This window comes from Clinocottus analis, unplaced genomic scaffold (assembly GCF_023055335.1).
Source record: "Clinocottus analis isolate CAN_PGR_092001 unplaced genomic scaffold, fCliAna1.0.p SCAF_3, whole genome shotgun sequence".
NCBI lineage: Eukaryota > Metazoa > Chordata > Actinopteri > Perciformes > Cottidae > Clinocottus > Clinocottus analis.
In genome coordinates, this window is record NW_027176042.1 from 1,461,687 (window position 1) to 1,485,000 (window position 23,314).

A 23,314-nucleotide genomic window follows, 5' to 3' on the forward strand; every position below is an offset into this window, starting at 1 on the left:
GTTTTTCTTCTTAAAAATACAGGTATTTTTTTTATATAAGTTGATAGATAATTTTTCACTCATTCATTTTGTTAAACTCATTAATTATACAGACGTACTTTTAGGTTTAAAGGAACATCACTCTTATTTTGAAGTTCAGGTCGTACACGCTTCTACCGTAATGGCAAGTATATACGCTAGTAATGCCCTAGTTACACGCGTCCGAAAAAAGCGTGCGGGCTGCCTTGACCACAGTCATTTACGGTATGTCAAAGGAACTCAGCTGGCAACGGACACAGGAAACGACCTCCTTGGATCTGACACATGTCTAAGCCAATAGAAATCCGCCTTTCTAGAAACTAGCCAATTGGCTTATCCATTGCAAGCGACAGGCGGGACTTACGGCTCCTTAGCAACGCTTGGCTCCTCGCGAGCGGTGGCGGTCGTTTCAACATGGCGGCGGCGGCGAAAAGTGGAGCTTCGGGGATATGTTGGATGAATGGCGGTAGGCTTACTTCTACTCAACTACTCGAGCTTCCTTGTGCGTTAGGGCTTATCTTGAATAAAGTTTAAAAAAGTTTTCAAACGAGTCTCACAGTGGGTTACTTCTGTGTTAATCCCCGGGAAGGGAGACAGCTAGCGAATTAGTTAAAGCTAGTTAATTTAATTAACTCATGACCTACTTTATTTTGAAACTTTGACAATAGTGTTAATCTTCACCAACCAACCCTGTTTGATTTCCGTCTGAGCTCTTGTTTTGTTGGTTACTTCATTGTTTGTTACTTGTAAGAAAACGGCTAGCTATGGGATTATTGAATTATTGATTTGGCAGTTAGCTTTAGCATCATGAAGCACATACACCACACATTTGTGACAAACTGTTCTGTGTTATATTTGCTGTGTTCACAAAGTGTCAGATGATGAACAGCCTTTGGTGTTTGTTCCTAGTGAGAGACACACACACACACACACACACACACACACACACACACACACACACACACATACACACACACACACACACACACACATTGGACCTTTTCTGAACCCGGTGAGAGAGAATTGTCTGTCGCTCATGTCCACATAACATCCTCTTCTACTGCGTTGTCACATCCTGTTTCAGGACTGGGAGGAGAGAGGAAGACACAAACCCCTTTCGGTTTGAGATCAGGCAGTACCAGCAGCAAGAGAGGGACCATGACGCCAGCCGGCCGTAGCTGTGACTGCAATAATGAGACCAAGCTAAAGAAACAGGGCAAATTACAAAGTGAGCCGTCTCGGAACCATGCCAAGGAACAAGTGGGGGCCCGTCACAGTGCCACTGCAGTTTCTCCAGCCCTGGGTACTTTTCTCCCCTCTGCACAGGTAAACCATTGTTTTATGCAGGATATTCTCTCTTCCCTCCATGTATAAAAGGAAATATTTCAATATGGAAGAGAGATAATATGGATAATCTGAGCATTGATAGAAAAAAGAGAAAGGATGTATTGCTGCTAACATAATTTATTTATTTGCTTTTGATATTATCTTCTTCTACTTTGCACAGGTAATCTATGAGGCCAGCAGCGCGAAGAGCCAGGTCTGTTTGAAAGACCTCTGTCCTGAAGATAAGCGCCGGATTGCAAACCTTATTGAAGAACTCGCCAGGTAGCCAGCTGTATATGCCACTAAACTCTTGTCTAGTGATACAATTCATATGAATGTATTCATGGGAGAATATAAAGTTATACCTGATTCAAATGTTTATTTTTATACTTCTGTAGCTTTTTGTCCCATGTCACTCTTTTAAATGTGTAATGTGCTATACAATGCTGTAATACTGTTACATCCTGTTCTGCAGAGTGAGTGAGGAGAAAGAAGAGTCAGTGCAGCGTCTGAAAGATGAACAAGAAAATTTTGAGTGCAAGATCCAGAAGCTGGAGCAACAGAACCTGGTCATTGGGCAGGAGAGGGAGAGTATCCTTTCAAAATAACTGAGCAAACAAAAACGAGCGAAGAGGATTTTGTTGTATTTGCCATATTGTTTTTGAATGAAACGGTAGGGCATTTAATGTGCTGATGCATACAGCAGTATTGGGTGTACTTGTACTTCTAACTCATATTTTTTTTTTTTTTAACTCTTCAGGGAACCGCGCTATGTTTAATGGTGTGAAATATGTTTCTTAGTGTGGTGATTGCTGTGTGGAGCATGTGTGTAGTGTCTGCAGTGACACACCCACTATAAACTGGTGCTGTGATTTGGAATACAGATGTTCTTCAGGAATTCCAGGGTACAATAGTTATAAATAGTAATAAAGTATGCGAGAAAATCTATTTGACCAGAATGTTTATTCCCACTTCAACCTAATAGGGGGAACTAAACAGTTTGACTAAAAACTTGTTGCCAGTTTGAAGTTCCTGAATGGCATATTCAGGCTATTCCATGAAATTGTCTGCAGGGGGCAGTGTTGTCTTAGGTAAGGCAATGCTCAGTACTGGGCCAAGACTGTTCAATTTGATACAAAAGGCAAAGAAATAGAGCAGATTCATTTGACTGATTTGACGCCTGCTGCAGATGTATTCGGCAAGTGCTCGTAGCTTATCCGCTGTTGTGTACAGAATCAATTTCAAGGTTGAAGCCATGGCCCGAACCATCTAAATCATCTTATCATGCAAAGATGAATTTTGATATTTACTGCTTTAACCATCATGTGTTTGCGTAACCCTCCTGAATGTTAACTGTGGAATGTTTCTCTGTTCTTCCTTACAAAATGGGATCAGTTGGGTCACCAACTGATTCTTGATTGGCTAGCATGAGGTTAACGCTAACGTTAGTAGCGAGAGTATGCTGTTTTTTTGCACCCCGTCAACTCGCCTACCGTCTTCATAACAATTCCGCTCAGGTCAAACCACAGCGTGGCCAGCAGTCGATTTAGGTTTAAAAACACTGCGAAAATATGAAGAGTAATTGACCCCGCTGGTAAATTGCATGATTGGCAACGGCAGCGGGGAAAATTAGGAAAGCTCAACTCAATTAAAGGCACTTTGGCTCGGAGACTTGGCATTTACACCAAACTTCTAAACTCCATTAAAAAGGTATTTGAGAGGGAAAAAAAGTGTTCAGATCCAAGCACCTCAGGGGGGATAACGTAGTCTTTTAAAGTGCATGCAGGAGTCATGGAGGCTCTTTTCTGGCAGAAGGTTCCGGCACTTCTCTGAAAGGTTAAGGAGACACCAAAGGCAAACACACTGAATGAGAGTCTTGTCAAGTCTAATTCCATTACGCCTCAGCTTATCTTATCTAACCAAGATTCAGGGTTGTCAGGGGGTATAAAGAATGTAGGGCTATACCTTAGCCCCGAGCCACCTTGGATGAGAGGGAGAACGTACCCTTGATATTAAGGGTGTTCAGCTGACATTTGGAAGTGACTGGCACACTGGACTGAATTTTGTGTTTTCAGATAGCGAGGATGCCTTTTGTACTTCAAGGCATGTTGGCGCGAGCCAAAGTCACGGTGGCGTTACTAATGCGCCGCGCCGCCTCTGCCCGGTGTATCTGGAAAGGAGGCACAGCCGGCGCTAAAACTAATGCAATTTATTGAGTTAAAACAATTGGAGGGGGATCCTGAGGCCACGGAGAGAGAGGCAGGATAACAGCCCCGTGTCAGGGAAAAATGCTACTTGTTGCGATAAGAGGTTCGCTTGAGATAAATCCATTTTGAACTGACATTTACAATGTGGAAATCTATTTTTATCAAATTGTTCTTTTTTCTTTTTTTTTTGAAGCGTTTTGTTTCTAGGCAGAATATTCCTTGATGTCAGCTCTGGGGCCTTTGTCACGAACACGTCTGGGTGTTTTGTAGCTTACCTTTATTCTTGGAAAGAGGGATGTGATTGAAGTCATATGCTGCATAAGGTGCAAGCTATTTGTTCAGTATTTTGAACCCAAAGACAACTCAATTGTAGTCAGTTTCTTTACAGAATATATATGAGAACTGGTTTTGACTGGTTGAATTAAGATTAACATGACATTTAGCCCCTCATTCTGCAAACCTAAATAGTAGGAAAGGCTATATCCATGATGAGGTGGTTTGATACACACACTGACACTCACACACATTTCAGTTTAGTCCTGCAAACAAATGCTGCTCTCTGAGCCAGTTCCTTTGTGTGAAGTTTATATTATTATTGACCGACTCAGTTTAAATGCTTAATTGAATAAAATAAAGTCAAATTGGAGCTTAACGGGACATTAATAATGCAAAATGTAATTTAGTTGTCTTTGGCTCACCGTTACAATGTATTATGGCTCAGAATAGTTGTGATGACGCTGTTTCTGTACGTCAGCTCTCAGAATACGATCCATTTTTTGGGGGAATAATTGTTTTTCGCTGACATTATTTATTGGTTTATTGTGTGACTTGCACTCATGCCTCTTCTCCAGATTCAGTACTATTGAAGCAGTTATGTAAACTGTCGTCTCCTATTAATTCCCCATCATTGCACACACATTCATACACATCAGTCTCCGCCCCCGTTTCTCTCGCATTCCCGCTCGGGCTCAATCTGTTTGGCACAGTGTGCTAAAGCAGGCTTTAAAATATCCCCCCCTCCTGTGCAAATTTGTTCCACCTTGAAGTGGATTTCATTATTTCATTTGAGCCCCGGCCTGACAGGGAAGTGAATCATTTTGACAGGCCCCGTCTGAAGCCCCTTCAGCCCAAGCCCTTGATTCTGGGTATTTTTGGAGCAGTGGGGGGTAGGGTGGGGGGTGGAGTAAGTCATTGTTGGCACTTTGCAGCTCTGATGTAAACTAGGGGCTTGCCGGGTGCTTGGCCCCCATTGGCTGACGTCCAAGGCTCTGGAGGAAGCGTGTTTAGTGTGGCGGCGGGCAGAGAGGTGGAATCTTATCAGCGGTGCTCCACTCGGTTCAGATTACCTAGCGCTCGCTGTCCATCGGCTGCGTCAGCCTCTCGACACATTAACACACGTCGGGGCGCCATCATGATGCCGTTCTGTCAGCGCTACAGCACGGGCAATACTTAGTTGTGTGTGTGTGTGTGTGTGTGTGTGTGTGTTTGTATAAACATTTGTTTTAGGCTTGATAAATCATGTGGAAATTGTGTTTTATGCGAATCTGGTGAAATACGAGCAGCATGCATTTTTTTCAGCTCGATACACAACTCTATCTTGGACTGAGGTGAGGTGGAGCTGTATAAGCATATTCAGTATCTCTCTCCTTCGCGACCCTGATTCATGCTGCATAAATAGACCTACCGGCACAGGTTTACATGATGTGATGTCCTTGTGATGTCCTCAGGCTTTTCCATATAGAACCACTTCCACGGACATTATCAGTGCGGCGGTGGAGGAGCCTTCGTTAGACGGAGGGTTCAATCAAAGTGTTTCCTCACATTTCCCCTAATATTTACGGAAGCGGCTGCATTGCATTTGTCTGGTGTCTGGTACTCAATTCAAAGCCGTCCCCGCTCTCTTCTCCTTCCCTATGTTTCATTTCCACAGCCTGATTGAAGTCTTCTAACGACCAAAGCACTTTCTCGTGGAGTGTTCCGCCAACTATTCCTTCAATAAGACTCTACTTTGAACTTTGATTTTCTCCACAAAAAAAAGGCTGTTTTTTTTTTTTTTTTTCAAACAAATGCTGAGAAACTCATCAGCTGCGGGTGCAGGGCCACCATCGTAAAAAGATATGGCCTGGAGGAACACAATATAAGGTCCGCTTGAGCAGGGGTGTGTATCCTGCTTCCTCTAGTGGGGTGTTTGTAGGTGGGCTTTTTACAGTGCTGGTGGGGGATTTCTGCTCTCATGTCTCGCTGTGCTTGTGTATGCGTGTGCGAGGAAGTTGGAGTCGGAGCGAGGTTGATTATTGACAGTGTGTGTGTGCGTGCGTGTGTGTGTGTGTAGCCACTCCATTCTCCTGCTCATTATCTTTGTATGTGCTGGTGTGCCGTGGTGCTGCCACTGTCATTAGTGGGCTCCTGAGGCGCAGCAGTGGTTCCGCTCCAGATTAGTTTTCTGGCGTCTGCCAGCTCTCTGCCTGGCAGATAGCCTGGCACGGCATTGCCCGGCTCGGCTCAGCACAGCTTGGCCCAACCCAGATGGTGAAAGCTCTGTGCCACAATAACAACTTTTGATTTCGCTGGCCTCTCTTCTCCCCAATCGTTGTTTTCAACTTTGCTGGTCGCATGTACTTTTCTGGTTCCAACGTGTAATTGATTGCAGAAACAAGGGTTTAATTTCCGATTGTCAATCTGAATCCAGCGTCTTTTTATTTACTATTTCAGTTGCATCAGATAACTTTATCCTTACCAAAATGGCATTTGTGCACAAAGTTGTCTTTTTTTCCCCCATTGTCACCAAAAAGGTTCTGTTTGTTTGCTTTGTCTTTCCATTTTTGTTTTGTTCCGTTTGTTACTGTGTCTTGTCCCTGATATAAAGCGTCTTTGTGTATTCAGAAAAGCGCTATGAAAGTTTGAATCATTATATTAAGACATAGCTTTAGTTTGAATGCTTTTAATTCTTTTTCGTCTTCTTTTTCATCTTAAATCCAGCGCAGAGTTTTAATGTTCTGTTCACTTTACTTGCTAGTTCCTTAACGCTTGGTTCTCCAGGCCTGCAGCAGCAGTACAGAGAGTGCCAGGAGCTGCTTGGACTATACCAGCAATACCTTTCCCAGCAAAAGGCCAAACTTAACCGGTCCATTTCCCAGCTCAGCCAGGCACCGGCCCACAGCAGGGTAAGTGTGTGTGTTAGCTTGTAACGCGATGGGCCTCGTTTAGAGACACCTCCACCCCCCTTTGTGCCATCCGTCAGGAGACTCGGGGCACAAAAACACGAGTCGACACATACAGCGTGTTGTCCCGTGGCCGAGTGCCACGATTATGCAGAACAAAGCACCATACAAGTCCACGACAGGCACTGGGGTTCAATATGACTGCAACACAGTGAAAACTCTCTCAAGGTGACACTTCACAAGCAAAGACGCTTTCCTGGCTTCAGCCACTGTAAGAATAGATGACTTGGCCAACCTCATTGTCCCGCGGTGGCTCTGAATAATGTGTGTTTGCCTGCTCTCTGACCCTCGGCAAATTAGTCACAGTCTCTTCCCCGGTCAACTACAAGACGGACTTTTCCTCCTTATGTTTATCTCATAATGTTCCTGACCTTGGCTTACCTGCCAGTTAGGCTCAGTCGGGGGAAATTGTTCTCTTAATCTTGTAGCCACTGTCCAGTTTCCAGTTGATGATTTGCATTTATGCTGCTATAAAGCTAACGCTAGCCCTCACGCCACGGCCTCGAAGCGACAAAGTGAAAGCAGCGCGTTAGCAGAGTGGAGCGGCAGCAGCAGCAGCTTGAATCTTAGCGTCTACACAGGATGTGTTCAGGCTCAGCACGGCTGCGTTCATCACTTGCGTTTTGGCAGCACTCAGAGCCCAGAACACAATCGCTGTAGTTGGGAGCGTAAAATGGAAGAAAGTAGATTTAAAGACCAAAAAAAACCCCTTCAGGCCTTGTTAACCCAAACCAACCCAACTTCAAACAGTGAAAGTGAGATGTAGCCTCTTGTGGAATAGCTCTTGCAAGCACAGGGAGAACGTTTTTACTGCACGTAAACACCAGTTAATTAGGTTGGTTGGTGAGCCCTTAGTCAGTATTGGTAACTGTTGGTTTGTAGCCCAGTTCTACATTAATGTTTCATGGAGCAATCTCATGTTTTTTGGCTGAAATACATATTTTAGAGGCTCCCTAATTGGCCCAAAATGCATTGATTGTCCTCTTTGTTCTCTGCCCAGGTGCTCAGCGGCGAGGAAGCCCCCAGCAGAACATCCACGAGCGGCGCTAACGGCTCATTCCTCGACGGCTCGTACCTTAGCCTATCTGCTACGGGAGCAACACAGCCTCGAGTGCACAGGAGTGGAGGAAGAGAAGCAACACACACCTTCAGCAACCACGCCTCTCCGTCCTGCAATAGGGAGTTCAGTCCAACCGATGGGCCGATCAAACGGCACAGGATTCAGAAAAGGGAGCACGGGGAGTCCCGCCACAGAGGGAAGCATGGCCCGGGCGGTGGTCAAGGCGGCAGCTCGGGGCGAGAGATCGACCACCATGGCAGCTTTAAGCAGCACGAGTGCGAAAGGTGCAGTAGTACTCTCCATACCAGCCGCTAGTTAGCTCGCGAGCGCTAGTTAGCTCGTGAGCTATGCAGACCGGCTTTCCAGTTTCCATCCCGCGTGTAGGGAAAAAATATTATAATACATGTAGTGTATTTGTGAAAAACAATTACATTATAAAATAGATATAACTTTTAATTATATTAAAAAAATAAATAAATAGCTATAACTTTGTGATTCTGTTTAGGCTAGCAGAGAAGGCCTAGCTGGCCCTGACGGCCCGCCACTGCTCCATACACTCACCGTTTGACCTATGATCGCATTAGTTTCCTGTCGTTTTAATCAAATGTAGCATTTTACGAAGACGCAGACATTCACAATGTAAACATGTGAAGTTAATGACATGTGCTTTTACACACAGGCTCCACAGCGGGAGCGCCGACGCCTCCGAGGCCAAAGACGCCCTGACCAGGCCTCGTCTGGGTCACGAGGACTGGGAGGAGAAAAGGCACCAGCTCCTGCTGCAGAAGATGCAGCTGGAGATGGAGAGGGAGAAGCTGCAGGCGCGGCTGGCCGAGCAGGAGGAGAGGCTCGGCAGGCAGAACGAGGAGCTGCGTCAGTCACGTCTGGAATACAGCAGGTAGCGTGCAGAAGCCAGAGAGAAATGAACCGTGTCTGGTAACATTGCATACTAATATTTGGAGGCGCACGCTGATATGATATCCCATTTTATTGTTAGGTTCCAACAAGCGGCTCAATCTGATCCCGGCAGCTCAAAGGCTAGAAATGGAGAGACACAGCCGGCGAGCGCCTCCCACCAAGATTTACCCTCCAGGTAAACCGTGCACACACACGCGCACACACGCGCACAAACACGCTATCTTAATATACTGTGTCTTTGGTCTACAGTGTGTGTGAAGATGCAGAGGTGCACCCTGCAGGACAGAGTTTGCATGGAAAACAGCCACAGACTGTCCCCGCTCCTCTGGAGAATGGCAATGGTAAGCTTGTAGTTTCAATTAATAAGAACCAAATGCTCACTGGACTAAACTCAGAGGAACATCCTGGCTCAAAGCATCACACTCGCGCCTGTTAAGCGTTTGATTTGGTTTAAACAGTATTTATTTTAGTTAAGTCATGTGCGTGCAAAACTTGGAGAGAGGAACTGCGGAAGCCTTGCCCGGATTGCTTTCGGCCTCGCAGTTCTTGCTTCTAATATAACACTCTCATCTCGCGTCTCTCGACAGAAGCCTTCAAGCGGTCCAGGAAGGACGTGGCCACATCTCCAGCTCGGGCCTCTGCCAGCCTGAGTAAGCCCACCTCCGTGTCTGGGACCCAAAAGACCCCCCAGGCCAGGTAACACATCTCTACTGGACATCGTTTAAGCCTTTTAATACATATTTACTCTGCATTGTAATAGTTTTTTTGGTAAGTTAAGCAATAATGAAGATGCTGGATAAGTGGGACTAAAGCAAACATGAAGGTAAGGGCTAACAGCCCGTGTAGTTAGATTTAATGTAACCAACCTGCCATCTAAAAGATGATATTACTCGTTGAAAGATGATGAAAAGCACATAGGACAAAGGACTAGGTTTCCCTACTGCAGGAAGTCTGCATGAACTTCCTGTCATGTTTGGCACATTGAGATGATTATTTGCAGGCTGCAGTATTTTATTCATTCTATCTGCCCTCTTAAGGCTGTTTTTTTCCTCCAGTTATGAGGACATGTTCTCCATAATGAAATGGCTAAATATAGCGCGAGTATCACTCTTGAATCCAGAAGCTTTTTTTTTTTCCCTGGGCTTACAGTCGCTGCAGTGTTGGGGAATCTAAATGATGTGTTTCCTTAGTCTAGCTAACTTCTCGAGCCGCGAGAGGCTAAACGCAGCTTTTTGCCGGGCTAGCTAGCGCCGCGGCCGGCCTGTCAGGAGACACGCTGCGTTCCATTAGTCGGCCTAGCAGGGACCCTGCAGCAGGTGTAATTGAACAGACTTCTGGATGCACACACTGCCCTCCCTTCTCTCGCTGCCACAGTAATGAGACGGAGAAAGCAAGAGTGAGGGAGAGATGTTAAAAGTGTGTTTGAGGCTGAGTGAGGGGTGAGGGCATTGGATAAAGTGAGGAACGGAAAGCAGGGAAAGTTAAATCAAGGTTTAGATGGATGGAAATGGAAATGGGGAGAAAGACGTAAGGAGGGAGGGGAGGGATGAATCACTGAGTGCAAGCGTTAGACTTTCCTAAAAAAGGAAGGACATTCATTACCTTTTTTTCTTACACATTTTAAACAGAATGGTAATTAACCTGTGTGTGTGTGTCTGTGCGTGCGTCTGTGCGTGTGCGTGCGTGTGTGCGTGCTAAAATATCAATTGCTGAGAAGCAATTTGTAATAGCGGTGCTGCAGACCGCTATTTTTTGCAATTGTTATTCCAAAAGTTGAGCCAATTTGTTCTTGCATAATGTCATATTTCCTTTCGTAAAAGCTTAATAGGATATATACAGTAACTGTGAACCCCTCCACCCCCCCTGTTCCCTGTCCTAAAGCTTGAAGTTTTCAACTTCCAATGAGTAACTCTTAAAGAAAGCGTGGTCCGAGTTGAACTGTGAGCTCCAGCAGATGCCCATTAATTCCAGCATGAGACCCGGGTATCAGATCTTATTAGCATCCATTTACACCTCTGAAGCCTATTAAAAATGGTCGGACTCTTCGCTGCACGCAGCGTTTTCCTTCACAAGCAGAATGAGAGTCTGCCTCTCGGATGCCTTTTGTGGTTTTCTTGTACATTTCATGTGCATTTTTTAAGAAAGTTGTAATCCTTTGGTATAACTCCCTAATTTGGATTCGATATAGGTCTGTTTTTCGTGCATAATTCATAGTTTGAAAAGATTTCTTTGCTCGCTTTTAACCTCCTCGGCATTGCAAGCTACTTCCATTATCGAAGCAAATGGTGGAGAAATGAAACAGCTGTCAGAATGTAATAAACCATAATCAAACACTATGAGTGCGTGAGATTAAATTGGTGCAGAAAGGTCCTGTCCTCCTGTACGGTTTGTTACCTGAACCCCCTGTTTTACTTGGCAACAACACGCCCCTTGTGACCGTCTAATCTGAACCAATTCAATCTGGATGTGCAAATTGCAAAGTGAAGCTGGGGTTAACATTAAGTGACCTTCTTAATCCTTTCATGAATCCTGCGCTAGTTAGTAATGAGACAGTCCCAGCGCACCCCGCCCATCTCATCTCCATCCTCCCTGCCATTGCCCGCCTGCTATTGATTGGTTGGGGAAATTGACATGCGGGATATACGCAGTGGCCATTATAGGTTTTTTTTTTATCTTACTGTTTGGACTGCAAATGAAAAGGTGCGCCGGGGTGAGACGGCTTTTCTTTTAATGAAAGAGAAGGAGCCAAACAGGCAGAGAAAGTTTCCGAGTGGAAAGGAGCGTGGGCAGAGGAGTCCTGTGGACGTTTTTATCTGGCCTAGCAGAGCGAGAAAAAGAGACAAACAGTATATATGTGCGCTGGGAGAATGAAGCCCAAAGGTTTTTATTACTCCAAAAAAGGTAGAGTTCTGTGTGTATGTGTTCAAAGGACAAAGGGAAAAGCGGTATTTGAAGGCAGAATGCTTCAGCGCTGTTTGCTTCAGAGTCGTTATGAAAGGAGCTTTTCATGTGCAGGCTTTTCAAACAAAGTCTTCCGCTTGTCATCAAAGAGTATAGTATCAGTAGATATTGTCAGAATCATCTGCAGATATGTTACACTCCCATAGATTGCAAACAGAGTATTTAATACTCCTAAAATGTTGTTTCTAGATGTCATAAAATGACCCGACGCCCCAGACCCAAACCTTCTTTTCTTATTTTTTTTGACAATAACAGAAACTTGTGTTCCTGCTACTCGTGTCCATGCATTTTTCCCTATGCATGTAGCGGTGAAATATATTTCCCATGACTCTTTTGGGGGATATTAATATCCAGCAGTCATTCCCAACTTTACCTCACACAAACTGGAGATGGAAATGAAGTTCTTTGTTGCGCTGTATACCCCTCTGAAAAATCTATTGGCATTCTCTCTCGCGCCCTCATGCAATCTCTGTGCCACCTCCTCCCCCCTCCCCCTGCCACACACACACACCCATTTCTGCCCAAACTGTACCCCTACCCCCCACACTCCCCCTTGTTATAGATTGTGACCGCCGGTAAGTGATGCATTATTCATTACCGACATGTCGTTTGTTGATGGATGGCTGTTTGAGAGCCCTGTCCGTTAAATAAATCAACAAATAAAAATGCAAATTCTCACATTTCGAGAGAAGGAACCCAGCCAATGTCCCTCCCCCACATTCCCTTTCTGCCTTTCTCTCCATCCACAAAGCTGCACTCGCTTCCACGTCTCTCTCTCTCACACACACACACACTCTCACATACACACGCACACACACTGACCCTCGCTCATGCTCTCTTTTGCTTTCTCCTTTGCTGTTGACAGGCAGGAGACCAAATGAGGAAGACTGATTTACTTACTTGAGCTTCAGTCCCCCCCTCCCACACCACCACCCCCCTACGTCAGTTATCATTCCTCAGCCGACTTTCCCCTCATCCCCGTCCTCTTCCCTTCCCTCACGCTCCAACATGTGCATACATTAGCTCACGTCGCTAAAGCAAAATGTGCCTTTTTTTTTAAAGCTTTTCAGCTATTGATGTGTGCCGCCTCGCGTCGGTGTGTGTCGAGGTCTGTAGTTACGTGTGGAGGAACACAAATGCCCCCCCGCCCCCGCTGATTGGACGTTCCACCAGTGTGTGTCTGTCTGCTGACCGCCCGCATGCATATCAACAAGTACGCGTCGAAGACGGGCCCGTACCTTGGAGCGTCATGCAAATCGATGCGGCTTTAAACGAGCCAGAGAATTATGTTAGCAACATCAGTGGAGCGTGCGTTAAAGAATTCATGTTTTGTATCTGGAATGGCGTTGTTCGACTGTGTATACACTGAATAATTTATCACGCCGGCCAGACTGAGGGATTGAATCTCTATTAGCTTAATCTTACCCGTTTTGGTTTATTTATTTCACTGCACATTTCCCTCATTTCTATTCCGGGGGGGAGAACGCCTCGGTTTCTCTCCGATGTGTTTTTTTTGTGTTGCTTTTCTTCTTCTGGTACCTGCAGGAAAGTGTGTTTTTCAGCCGGGACGCCCCAGCGGTTCTGACTTGTTAACGTTGCTTGTTTGGGTTCAGCGGACACTTCAGCAAGAAAAGCTTTTTGTTAACATGTCGAGGAGAGATTTGCTTTCACAAATGAATGCTGGATGACAAATATTTCTGTACAAGCGCGCGGGGCTCAAAGTAGACTTTGGCCTCGTGCGTGTCTGGTGTTGGTCCCTTGGCTCGCGCCCTCTTTGTCTAACACGGAGAGCTCGTGCCGTCGCTGCCGGTCTTTGTGTGCGTTTCGGCAGCAGGATGCTCGTTCACACCGTGGCCTGTCGCCCCACTGGGCTTTCTAAATGCAGGCCTGTGCCAAGTCCACCTTTTTGAAACAAGCAGAGGTCATGGGGGGAAAAACAAACAGAATTGAATGAAACAACAAAGAACTCTCAATATTGTACTTTTTTCTTCTTCTTTCCCAGGTTGGACTTTTCCCTGGCTGAGTTACTGGATGTCTTTAGTCCCGCCTCCGCACCAGAGACGAGCAAGCCGACATCTCGAAGACCCAAACCGTCACATCGTGGGCTCACTGCCCCAAAACCAGCGGGCGGTGCTCTGCTTACCCCCGCTGGGTCTCACACCCAGCCGGACCTGGAAGAAAGCCAAATACTGGAGGATATTTTCTTCATTTGCTGACACAGCAAACGTGTCCAGTCACTTCCTAATCACCCGTTTTCATCTTGATATTAGATTTTTGTTCCTGTTGAAGCGCTAATACAGAATAATTATGATGCTGTGGATTGTACTCTTGGCATGCTGTGCTTTTTTTAATGCAAATAAACACATATTTATTCAGAATTGGTGTTGCTACACACATTATCCCCGAGGACACGCACAGGTACATTGAGAACCTGGTGGTTTGATTATTATTATCCTTAAATGATGTGAATCTGGATACCCTGCGGTGTTTAATGGCGACGGCAGATCTTCCTTTTTTAGATTTCAAAGATAATCTGACATATGGACCAAAAACACTGCCTCCTTTTTTTTTTTATCAGGAATAAAAGTGACATAATTATGACACGACACAAGACACTTTATTCTAGACTGTGCTTTATTATTGGGCTAAGCTGAGACGCATCATTCATTTAAAATTACAAAAAAAGAGTTCAAGGGACCAGAGAATGGTGCAGTCTGGAGAGACAGGGGGCGGGAGCCTAAAGCGCACTGCCCAATCAGAAGCTTCGCTCATCAGGAACCCGGCAAAGCCTAATATGCGACATTCATTTCCCCACCCTCCGTATGTGCTGAAATTTGGGAAATAGATTTCCAGAATACTTTGAAAACCATATGAAGGAAAAAAATGTGATTCTAGCAACAACTACTTGGCTTTAAAAATAAACAAAACCACTGATAACAGCACTGAAAAGAAGGATGGTAACGCAACTGTTATTTGATGAGATAGTGCAGTTTTCGTTGAATTTTGTTCCTGGTGGAACACATCAGCTGAACAAGATCAGAGCTCTGTCGAACGATACAAAGCAGAACGGGGTTCAAAGGAAAATAACGTTTTGAAGAGTCAAAACTGATGCTTGATGCAGGCAGTCAATCAGTGATTAATAAGTAATTGGTCAGACATTAGCTCCTTACACGTTAGCAGCAATTCATAGCGAGCTGAAGGCATATCTTGTGTGTGACATATCTGATTGAACAGTTTGTTTATGAGTGTTTCAGTAGGAATTGCCTGCTTTTCCACTTGCTTTAAAGGTTTCAGGATGGAATCAAATGATACTCAAAATGACAGTAATCCTCCAATTGTAATTTTTGTTGTTGACAATCTTTTAGTAAAGCTACATTTTTTTTTTGTTGGAACAAAACAATATGAATTGTATAATTACAAATATACATAAGGCTTTCGTATTGTACTGCATTGTTTTGAATAGTTTATCAGCAAGTAAAACCAGTATTTGAAGTTGCTAAATTCAGGAGTTTGCCAATACTTAAGCGATAGCGTGTCGCGCTACAAAGTAGCACGATGACAGCTGCTATCAGAGAGCTCGAATCTTGAATCAAACAGCACGAATAAATAAACACAAATAAATAAATAAATACACAAATAAATGATGAGTAATCTGTCTTTGACATCACTTGGTCAACGGGAGCAACGTGTCTCCCTCATCAAAGCAGTAGAAGGCGTGGTCCTGCCGACAGGGGCGTGGTCATCTCGGACCGCCGCGGCGGCCCCTGCATGTCATATAAAAACTATTTGGTCACGTACCAACTCATAGAAAAATAATGCCATGAAAGCATGCATATTATCTCAGACATGACGTATAAATAAATATCTAAACAAATCGATAAATGAATAGAACCCATCAAAGTATTTTTTTTTCTTTTTTTTGTTATAAAATAGGTCAATGTGTCTAAGCTCTAGCTGAGGTCAATGCTCTCCCTGACTGTATTCTGGATAAATGCCTTGGTCAGGTCCTACAGTTTGTACCGTATTCTAGCGACTATTTTTTTTTTTTTTTAAACCTGGTTTTTATGAGCATTATCATGTTTTCATTCATATATTTTTTTTTTGTTGTTGAAGTATTTAAAGTACTTTATCCAGTCCTTGTAGATAGAAGTAAAAGTCCTATAAAATATGCAAACCTATGTACAGAGGAAAACAGAGCAAAAAAAGAAACAATTTACAGTATATTCATCGGTTTATGTATATATTTATATATATATATTTATATTCAAACTTCTGCTCTGTTTCTTGTTGTTTTTGAACCACGATGACTTTTCTTTTTACTTTTCTCATGTAAACTTGCAGCTTTTAAGAAGAAGAAGAAGAGGAAGAGGCGCCCGGCGGCCTCGGCCTGCTTCCCCCCCTCCCTCGCTCCTCCACATGAAAACACGGCGAGGTGAAAGACATGAGCGATCGCTCAGACAAACCATTAGAAAAGCACAGACCCACGTCCACCCTTTTCTTTTCTTTTCTGTTTTTTGTGTGTGTCAATTCTCTCAGAGCAGCGCGGGGCAGTCAAAGGGCACGCGGTGTGGCGTTCAGGGACGCCAGACTCCTGACATTTAAGCTTCAGATGTTATTGTTCTCTCAGAGGCAGCGCAGGTGGACGTACAAACCCACCGCGGATACTGTGGGAGTTTAAAAAATGATCACGATGGTCATCTGGTTTGCCCTGTGCATTGTTATGTGTGTGTGTGTGTGTGTGGGGGGGGGGGGAGTTGTTATTGTTATGTGGCACATGCAAACAGCCGCGTCCTGGGAAGTGTCGCGGCGTCTTTTAGCCTCACCGGACTTGAAAAAAAGGTAAATGTTAAATTATTCAATCTGCTAAAAAGGTTAGACACAGACACTAGGGGACTGGCATAATGAGCAGTTTATAGGAAAAACTAGTAACAGCACCCAACAGGAAGCATTGTCTTCCAAAGTGTCATATAGCCTTATAAATATTCATATATATAAATATTCATTGAGTAATCTCCACCAGCTGAATATGTGTTGAATGCAGGATCCAATAAATCCAAGTCTGTTGACCTTTTGCAGGTATATATTGGGTGTTAATTCCATTTTTGTAGACTTGTAGACGGAGAAACTGTATGCTAAAGCAGCCTCAGTGATGCAGCAGTTGCAATGGGTGAATGGCTTCTCACTCTTATTGCTTCACTTCACAGTTTCCTGATGGTTTTAACAGTGACATAACATCAGGCAATATAACATCTTCTATAGAGGATATGCTTCATGTCAAGTGTTACCAGGGGGGGTTATTATATCATATTCATCAATATTACACCCTCCTCTTCATCCTACATCCTAATGTTAAAGCTCTATCACTCCTCGCATCAAGCCGTGTCAGTTGAAAACGCTGAACTTTGACCCCGGCCCCGCCGCTCTGAGAGGGAAACCCCGTGCTAACGGGTCAGCTCACGGCCCGCTTTCACCTCGAGTGTAATCGCACGTTTTGTCCTCTCCTCCAAGACGTTGATGGTTTGTTGTACTGGACGCACGCTGAAGCTCTCTACGCGGCTGACGCATGGCGATATGGATCTGGCTGTAGTTTTGACATCATAATAGCGCGTTGGCTGCTTGCAGTAGTAGTATTTTTTTTTTTTTTTTGTACATTTTTTTTTTTGTCGTTGTATTATTTCAGTTTTTTCTCCGAGAGCACAGTGCTTGATGGCAGATTCTGCAGGTGACAAGGCACACCTCGACGCGGTGACAGCCCATACGCTACATGCACTTGACTGAATGCAAAAGAGAGCAAAGGGTTGTGTGAGACATATTCATTTTGGTTCAAGTTTCAAAGAGAAGTTTGTGTGCGTGTGCGTGTGTGTGTGTGTGTGTGTGTGTGTGTGTGTGTGTGTGAGAGCTCAAAAGATATGTTTGGAATAGAGTCGAAGATAATTGTCCTTTTCCTCTAAAAAAATCATTCAGCCTGATTCTCTTAAAGCCTGCTACTGAGATGTGGCTTTTTGCATTTTTCAGATAATATTTACACCATATGTGTATTCTCACACATGTATCTTTTAGCAATATATTGTGTGTCAGCATATAGGTAATCAGAGATAGGAATGCCTGCAGTTTTGGGAGCTGCCAGATTTGCAATTCTTCCCCAAGCAGAGCAACGTCTCAAACTCCAGCTAAAATCTACAAAAAATTACAGCTCAACATAGTCAGTAGCCGTTCTATATACAGACACACATATATAAAATATGTGCATATAAATACATATATTTGTTTGTGATTAATATCTATTTATCCATATATACTGTATATATGAATACATTTGCTTGAATGCTTGTTATACATATATGTACTGCAAATATAAACAAGTTCATATATTTCAAACGTTTCCGATGTTATTCTATCTATGAGGTTAGGATGTCAAGTTAAAAAAGATAAGGCTGTGATACGGAGCAGCCCCTCCCATGCACTCGCCATCCCTCCCAAGACAAAATGAGAAGAGAAAAAAATAAACATTTTTTGAGTAATTGTAAACTAGCGAAGTGAGAGACCCCCGTCTTGGTCGTCGGAAATAGTTTTGCCTGTATTCAAAAAAGCATATCAGCAATATATATGTTATATATACATGTGTTGTATATATTTTTAAATGTACACTTTTTTTTTAAGTGCAACCCTTCAACCAGTTAACGCTGACTGAAAGAGATGCAGTGGTCCGAGTATATTAGAGCTACAAGTCCTCAGCAATAAAAATGTTTGGTCTTTTGGTCCCTAAAACAACGAAGGAATGACAGGTAAGACTCCCCGGAGACGGCCGCTGTGGCTCTCCTCTGCAACGGCATCATCCCTGGAAACGGACAGGCACTCCGAGCTAAAGATGGCCGTCCCAAAATCGAAGCCAATTTGTGTCCTGAAAATATCACATTCCCCTTTTACTTTTGTTCTTTCGCCGAGAATGTCTCGGCCCTTCTTATAAATTGGTCTTCAAAAAGTCAAATGCGACCCCCCCAAAAAACTCAAACCGTCTCAAAGGAAGAGATCTCCTACGGCGATATCCTCTACTCAGTTTTTAAAAAGTTTTTTGTTCTCGTTGGACTTTTTTTTTTGACATCCGTCTTTTTCCTTGGAGAGTTCAGTGGGCTTGGTCATTGTAAGTAGGTTTGATAGAGTTTCTTTTACTTTGTGTGAGTCCCATCATTGTTCAAGTAAAAGTGTTTGTGGTCCAGAAAAAGGTAGCTGTCATTCAAGCAGGGGGGTTGTGTGTGTGTGTGTGTGTGTGGGGGGGGGGGGGGGGGGAAGAGGTGTGTATATGTGTGCAGAAGAAAAAAAGGGTCCCGGTGGCGAACCGGGCTGGTACAAATTCTCTTTTGAGTTCCAAAGTTTGAGTACATCCAAAAAAAACTAGGTGTCCTTGACTCGGCCGTCTCTCTTTCTCTCTCTCTCTCTCTCTCTCTCTCTCTCTCTCTCTCTCTCTCTCTCTCTCTCTCTCTCTCTCTCACTCTCTCTCTCTTTCTCTCGCTCTCTCCCTCTCCCTCCTCAGTGTCTGAAGCAGCCTCAGTGGTCCAGATGTTGAGTTTGCACTCAGTGGTCGGGTAGCAAGAAGTCAACATATGATTCAGCTCAACAAAACCTGAAAAGAAGGAACAGAAAAAACGTCTCAGTCAAGTTTGCACACCAGGAAACGACAGATTGAGCTGCGTGGTGAAGCAACAAGCATATTCAGGGATGTGTCTCAATGGCGATCTGTCACTTCCTTCCTCTAGTTAAGACTGGAATTATGACATCATTATTTAAACTATCGCTTTGCTATGAGATGGTAGCGTAGCCGAGGGTTCCTCTCGGACCTATAATGTATAATAATAATAAAATAACAACCCGATGCTCTGTTAGTTCAGCCAAGCTCCGCACCTCCTTCTGTTTCACCCCCTTCAGAATAAAAGCCCCAGAAACATACACTCGAACAAATGCACAACACAATAGCTTACAGTAGGATTCATCTTCTGGGTACCATACATAAGGATTCATGGTACCCAGAAGATGAATCTTTTGACATTTTTTGATGTTGGTGTAATATCTCAACACTTCATGGATGCAAAGCGATTAGGTTGAGATGTTCCTGGTGCCCAGAGGATCAGTGCTAATGACTCTGATGAGCACTTTTTTTTTTATCTTGCAGGTGCAACTAAGGAGAGGAATATCAATATCTGGACACTGTCTGAATGACTTTGTTGATCTGAAGCTTATCGTTAAGGCTATTGTTTGTGGTGAATTGTTTTTGGATTGAATTGTTTGATTTATCACCTGCAAAACTTTGGGTTTCGCGTAAATTAGCCAAATGTCAGCATGCTAACGCTCTAAAGTACGATGGTGTACCTCCCAAACAACAGCATGTTAGCACTGTCACTGTTAGCATGTCAACACTGTCACTGTTAGCATTTCAGCACCATCACTGTTAGCATGTCAGCACTGTTACTGTTAGCATGTCAGCACTACACTGCTAGCATGTCAACACTGTCACTGTTAGCATGTCAGCACTGCACTGCTAGCATTTCAGCACCGTCACTGTTAGCATGTCAGCACTGCCACTGTTAGCATTTCAGCAGTGTCACTGTTAGCATTTCAGCACTGTTACTGTTAGCATGTGAGTACTGTCACTGTTAGCATGTTAGCTGAAACCCCTTTAGCTTCTCGGAGCCACTACCAGAGTCTGGAGCTCGTTATTTTTTGGATATGATTACACTTGATTTGGTATTTTGCACGCTGTAAGTATCCAACCATGTATCTTTAATTGCCTGTCTAGATTTTTGTTGATTTGTTGATTTACTTGGAGCTTAATTCAAAGCGACGGCTCGTTCTTCTGGGCTGAAAAAAAACGTTCATCACACAAGAGACCAAATGTCTACATTACATCAGGAAGCTAAAGGAACATCAATGGAGAGGGAAAATATTTGTTTTTAATGTAGATGTTTTTGGTTTATGTGTCCTCCTTTGCTGATGACACTTTTTATTTTATTGACTACAGATGGAGCGGTGTGATATATATTTACAAGGCACCTTCCTCTCTCGAGCATCTTCACCGGCACTAACGCTCTGACTTCTGGTGATTAACAAAGATCCTTTTCTTGAGACAACGTTGAAAGCGAATCAGCGCTCGCTCACCTGGCAGAGACTTCACCTCCCTGGCAGTGATGCCTTTGTAATCTCCTTTGTGAAGAACAATTAAGTTCTTGATTTTGATGTGAATCAAATCCTGTTTTTGAAACGATGAATGGATTAACACAAGACACACGGTAACCCTCGCGTGTCCTAAGTCCTGCGGCTTGCCGTCTGAATACTCGCCAGTCCTTGTCATAATAGTGCATTATTGTCAGTTAGACAGAATAAAACTGGCAAAAATATCTATACGCTTGTTTATCAGCTGACATTTCAAACACTGTAATAACTGTCAGTCTCAGGTAAAAAGAAAATCCAATCAAAAAGAGATGTTCCCACTAACGTTCTGTGGAAACTGTTTTTTATACATCAAAAGTAACGCCGCCGCATATTTTGTGACACGTCGGCATGAGATTGCACTCTTCTTCTCTCGGTGATTTGCCTCGGGACGCCGTCTGGTGCGGTTCAGTTAGTTTGTGAGTGGGTGATAAGTTGCCCTTGAATGAAGTCATCAGCGTTGAATGAACGACGCGGCCTAAACTCTCCATCACGCAGATGAAGGGAGGAGACAAAGAGGAACGGCACAATTACCCGCCTGAGGGGTAATAAATGCCTCTTCCCTCGGAAGCAATTCCTTCCCTGTGCAACGCACAGAAGCTATTACCAATTATCTTTTACCTACAGGGTAACACACAGGGTCACTTACTGTAACGCTGTGCGACACAGAGAGGAGGCTTCCTGTAACTAAATGCTCTGTTCCTTTCAACCCAGTCGTGGAAATGAATGAACGATTGCATGTAGCGCTCACGACGCAGTACACACACACACACTGTACACACTGTTACTCATCACACTGGAGACTCCTAAAGGGCCTCGTGTTGCTTTTGATGCTTTCAAAAACATGAAAGTTTCCTCCTCAAACGTGTGGGTGTTTCACTGGAAGCCGTCGGGATATCCGGTAAAAATAGCTCTCCTCCGATAACGAGTCGGAGCGACGACAGGCGGAGTTAACATTTACAAATGCGTACTTGAACTATCAACAAGAGGGGGGTAAATCTTCATCGCTATTCTTTACAAGCTATTCGCAGATGATCAGCGAGATGTTTTATGACATTTATAAAAGGTTACGGGGGGAAACGTCCGGCGGCGCCATTTCAGCATTTGTCAATAGAATATGCAGATTTATTTTTATTTTTTTTACATGCAATGGTTCAGCTAATCACCCGTCAGACTGAGGTGACATGTTGGAGGGTGTGTGTGTGTGTGTGTGTGTGTGTGTGGGGGGGGGGGGGGGGGGGTCTGACCTGTCTTCCCTGTGTGCAACGGCTGCCCCGGCCGCCCGGCTGGCGGCGGCTGGCTGGGGCGAGGGGGGAGGGGCTAGTAGGGGCGGTTGGCGTCCTTCGGCCTCTTCAGCTGCACCTTGAGTCTCTTCATGCCGATCTGGAAGCCGTTCATTGATTGGATGGCAGCTTGGGCACTTCCTGGGTTGTCGAAGCTCACGAATCCTGGAGGGGAGGAGGAGGGGGGCGAAGGAAGGAGAGAAGACGAGGACGTGGTTAGATGAAGAGGCAGACAAGGTGCAGGGGTTACAAAAGGAAAAGGATAATGAAGATGTGTTCGATTAGATGAAGCAGTCTTTCACATGAATGCAGAAAAACTACAAGAATACGAGTATTCAAACAATGAAGACACTACTATCTTTTAGCATTGATAAAACAATATAATGCAGCACTTTATCAGCGTTAAGCTAGCATACAGTATGGCAGCAACACATAACAGAGCGATGCATGCAACCAACATCACAGTATGAACTTGGTGATGGGATGTAAAACCAAAACATCAACGTGGTTGTGCTATATTTTGAGTTTCCTGCATTTAAAAAAAAAAAAAAAAAAGTCCCGCGAGAAAGCGAGAAAGCATCGAGTCCCAAATGAAAAAACTTGCGTCTCAAAATTGCAACATGAATAATACAACAACGTGGATGTTGCGTTGCATTAACGAGCAAAAGCTGTTTGCTTAACAGGTTGCACCTGACGGACTCGCCGTTAAATATTCTCCGCAATGCATTTATAATTTGCCACGTAATTATACATCGGACTAAATTGGGCTGCCAGTGGCATGAATGGAGACAGCTCTCTCTCTCTCTCTCTCTCTCTCTCTCTCTCTCTCTCTCTCTCTCTGCAGCCTCTTCTTACAGCGAGGAAGAGACGGAGAGTCAGCATTTGTATGCGTCTGCATTTGCACATTTTGACAATGTCTCTGTGCAAACATGGCATTAAAACCACTCACTGCCATCATGGTGTAGTAACTATTCATGTAAGCGTTATAACAGTAACATATACGCTGGAAAACATTCAAAAGAAAAAACTGAGGATTAATAGAAAAATGCATCGTTCTCTATTCTTAGTTTTTGAGTAACAACCATCTTGTGCACAACTGTAGAGAAACTCCACTGTTGT

General features: G+C 44.1%; 2 protein-coding genes across 6 annotated transcripts in view; one reads left to right on the plus strand and one right to left on the minus strand.

Annotated features, from left to right (window-relative positions):
• The first annotated feature begins 396 nt into the window (after nt 1–396).
• On the plus strand, nt 397–14,089 carry kiaa1328 (KIAA1328 ortholog). Its single transcript, XM_068593738.1, has 11 exons — nt 397–484; nt 1,103–1,344; nt 1,526–1,626; nt 1,820–1,935; nt 6,591–6,715; nt 7,773–8,116; nt 8,512–8,730; nt 8,830–8,925; nt 9,000–9,091; nt 9,338–9,446; nt 13,714–14,089. Exons 1-11 carry the CDS (start codon nt 433–435, stop codon nt 13,925–13,927), a joined length of 1,710 nt encoding a protein of 569 aa, XP_068449839.1. The 5' UTR covers nt 397–432; the 3' UTR covers nt 13,928–14,089.
• Nucleotides 14,090–18,977: 4,888 nt separating this feature from the next.
• Nucleotides 18,978–23,314, minus strand: part of celf4 (CUGBP, Elav-like family member 4) — a 76,688-nt gene continuing 72,351 nt past the window's right edge. For all 5 annotated transcript variants that reach the window (XM_068593737.1, XM_068593734.1, XM_068593733.1 and 2 more), the window contains 2 exons: nt 22,160–22,360; nt 18,978–19,332 (listed from right to left, as the gene is read on the minus strand). In XM_068593737.1, the coding sequence (XP_068449838.1) occupies nt 22,233–22,360 (128 nt within the window). In that variant the 3' untranslated portion in view covers nt 18,978–19,332; nt 22,160–22,232. The remainder of the gene's footprint in view (nt 19,333–22,159; nt 22,361–23,314) is intronic.

What these genes read in the sequence shown, in the direction of transcription:
- kiaa1328 (XM_068593738.1), top strand. Translation starts at nt 433, where the DNA reads ATGGCGGCGGCGGCGAAAAGTGGAGCTTCGGGGATATGTTGGATGAAT. An exon ending in CTTTTCTCCCCTCTGCACAG is followed by an intron (nt 1,345 to 1,525) that starts GTAAACCATTGT and finishes TACTTTGCACAG; the next exon opens with GTAATCTATGAGGCCAGCAG. An exon ending in AGGCACCGGCCCACAGCAGG is followed by an intron (nt 6,716 to 7,772) that starts GTAAGTGTGTGT and finishes TTCTCTGCCCAG; the next exon opens with GTGCTCAGCGGCGAGGAAGC.